The sequence below is a fragment of the Palaemon carinicauda genome, chromosome 34, assembly GCF_036898095.1.
Source record: "Palaemon carinicauda isolate YSFRI2023 chromosome 34, ASM3689809v2, whole genome shotgun sequence".
Lineage (NCBI taxonomy): Eukaryota > Metazoa > Arthropoda > Malacostraca > Decapoda > Palaemonidae > Palaemon > Palaemon carinicauda.
In genome coordinates this window covers 14,730,533-14,733,032 of record NC_090758.1, presented here as the reverse complement: position 1 = coordinate 14,733,032, position 2,500 = coordinate 14,730,533, and the positions used below count along the sequence as shown (strand labels likewise).

At 50.9% G+C, this 2,500-nt stretch overlaps 1 protein-coding gene across 1 annotated transcript in view; it reads right to left on the bottom strand.

Annotated features, from left to right (window-relative positions):
* Nucleotides 1-2,500, bottom strand: part of LOC137627089 (streptococcal hemagglutinin-like) — a 5,865-nt gene that overhangs the window by 150 nt on the left and 3,215 nt on the right. Inside the window, exon 2 of the mRNA XM_068358099.1 lies at nucleotides 1-2,500. This exon is cut by the window's left edge and continues 150 nt beyond it; it is cut by the window's right edge and continues 1,462 nt beyond it. Within this exon, the coding sequence (XP_068214200.1) occupies nucleotides 1-2,500 (2,500 nt within the window).

The following is a 2,500-nucleotide window of genomic DNA, read 5'->3' as shown; positions in this document are numbered from 1 at the left end:
CAGTTCTTCATTTCCTTAACGTCCTTTGGCAGTCCTGCAACTGGTGCGAAGATGCGACCGTCGAAAGTGTACACCTGAGCAGGTGCCCCTGTGTTGTACACTATGGCATGCACAGGTGTAGCCCCTGCTGCTCCTTTGGGTACGGGAAGTACACCCTGGTTTGCGGGGACGCGAGAAGCAGCTTCCTGAGCTTCGCGAAATTTGATCATGAAGGCCTTCCTGGCTGCAACCACTTCAGGCGTATCGACGACGGCAGCAGCGGCTCCGGCGCTAGCAGAAGCTCCGGCGCTAGCAGAGGCTCCAGCGCTAGCATAGGCTCCAGCGCTAGCAGAGGCTCCAGCGCTAGCAGAGGCTCCAGCGCTAGCAGAGGCTCCACCGACGCTGCTTTCGGCACTCGAACCGTAAAGCTTGTACATGGTCGTTTCGATCTTTGGCACTCTGGATGCCGCCTCGTTCCAGGCAGCCATGAATTCTTCCGTGGCCCTCTGGACACTTGGGGTGACAGCTACTGGTGTCTCAGTCATGTAAGTGGCAGAGCCAGGGATTGAGTTCTTAATTTCAGAGGCCTGTTTTGCAGCAGCGTGCCAGGCAGACATGAACTCAGCTGTAGCCTTCTTTACTTCGGCAGTTTCTTGGGTTTGTTGAGGAAGAGTGAATACAGCCTGCTCGACAGCAGCTCCACTCTGGGCTGCTGCATTCCAGGTAGCCATGAATTCTTGGGTAGCTCTCTGAACAGCATCTGTTTCCTGGGCTTGTTGTGGAATCTCCACTTTCTGTCCGAGATGGGATGATTTGACCAACAGAGACTGGATTTGATTTGCTTTCTCTGCTGCTGCATTCCATGCAGCCATGAATGATGCTGTAGCCCTCTGGACTTCAGGTGTGGGCTGCACAGCCTCAAGAGCTGTGGCTTTTGAGGATGATGACCACCCTTCAGCAACGTCTTGTGTCACTGATGATCCATCCCTAGCAGACGATTTGGATGCCGTCTCGCTAGCTCTGGAAGCCGCAGCATTCCACGCCTTCTGGAACTCTGCAGTTGCTTCTTGGACTGAAGGGGTGAACTTGGAGACAGATCGATCTGAAGGAGAAGTAGCAGATGAAGCCTTGGTACCAGAGATTTTGTACATGGACGACTCAATTCTGGGCACTCGCTTAGCAGCTTCTTTCCAAGCGGCCATAAATTGTTGTGTGGCAATTTTCACTTCGGGAGTGTGATCAACAGCCTGAGGATTGCTACTGCTATGTACAACTCTTCCAATGCTAGATGCTTGTTGAGCAGCAGTTTGCCAAGCAGACATGAATTCAGACGTGGCTCTTTCTACGTCTTCAGTTTCCCTTTGCGGCTCAGGAGCTCCATGTAAGGCCTGCTTGATAGTAGACTCATGTTGAGAAGCTTCCCTCCAGGCTTCATTGAATTCATCAGTAGCTTTTTTCACTTCTTCGTCTTCTCCCTCTTCTTTCGTGGATTCGACATCGTCGTGACCAGCTGATGAACTCTTCAGAAGGGTTGATTCAATAGCAACAGCTCTATCAGCAGCTTTGTTCCAAGCAGCCATAAATGCAGCAGTAGCTCTCTCTACTTCTGGAGTTGGTCTCACAGGCTCTGGAGTCCCATCTTCATGGGTTGATACCTCAGAACGTGAGTAGGAATGAGATTTTCCATAATAAGTATAGTCAGAAGTGGCAGAACTGGATCCCATGATGATATCAGTGTCTGGTGCATCTGCAGCTGCCTTTGCTGCAGCATTCCAGGCCTTCATAAATTCAGCAGTCGCTTCCTCGACAGAAGGACTGAAAACTGTAGTAGATTCTCTAGTTTGGTGAGAGACGGGTGCAGCCGCTGTACCAGAAATGGCGTACATGGTTGATCTTACCCTAGGCACACGAGAGGCTGCTTCTTCCCATGCAGCCATGAATTCGGCAGTAGCCTTCTTTACAGCATCAGTGTGATCAACAGGTTCTGGGGCACTAGTATAACTTATTTCTCTCCTGATATCAGAAGCACTTCTAGCAGCAGATCCCCAAGCGGACATTAACTCAGAAGTCTCCCTTTCAACGTCATCTGTTTCTCCTACTGGTTTCTTATGGCTGTGCACAGCTTGTTTGACAGTTGAAGATCTAGATGCAGCTTCATTCCAGGCAGCCATGAATTCAGAGGTAGCCCTTTTCACCTCCTCAGTTGCCTCCACCTGCCTAGGGATCTCCACTGTGTACTGGCCATTTGATGAGCCTCTGACAAGGGTCCTTTCAATGAGCTTAGCACGACCAGCAGCCTCATTCCAGGCAGCCATGAAGGCAGCTGTAGCTCTTTCTACTTCTGGGGTCGGCCTAACAGGCTTTGGGACACCAAACTGATGAGCCGATACATCGGAGCTTCTGTGAGAAGATCTGTCAGTATAAGTTTGCCCAGAAGTGGCAGAACTGGAGCCCATGATGACATCAGTGTCTGGTGCATCTGCTGCTGCCTTTGCTGCAGCATTCCAGGCCTTCATGAATT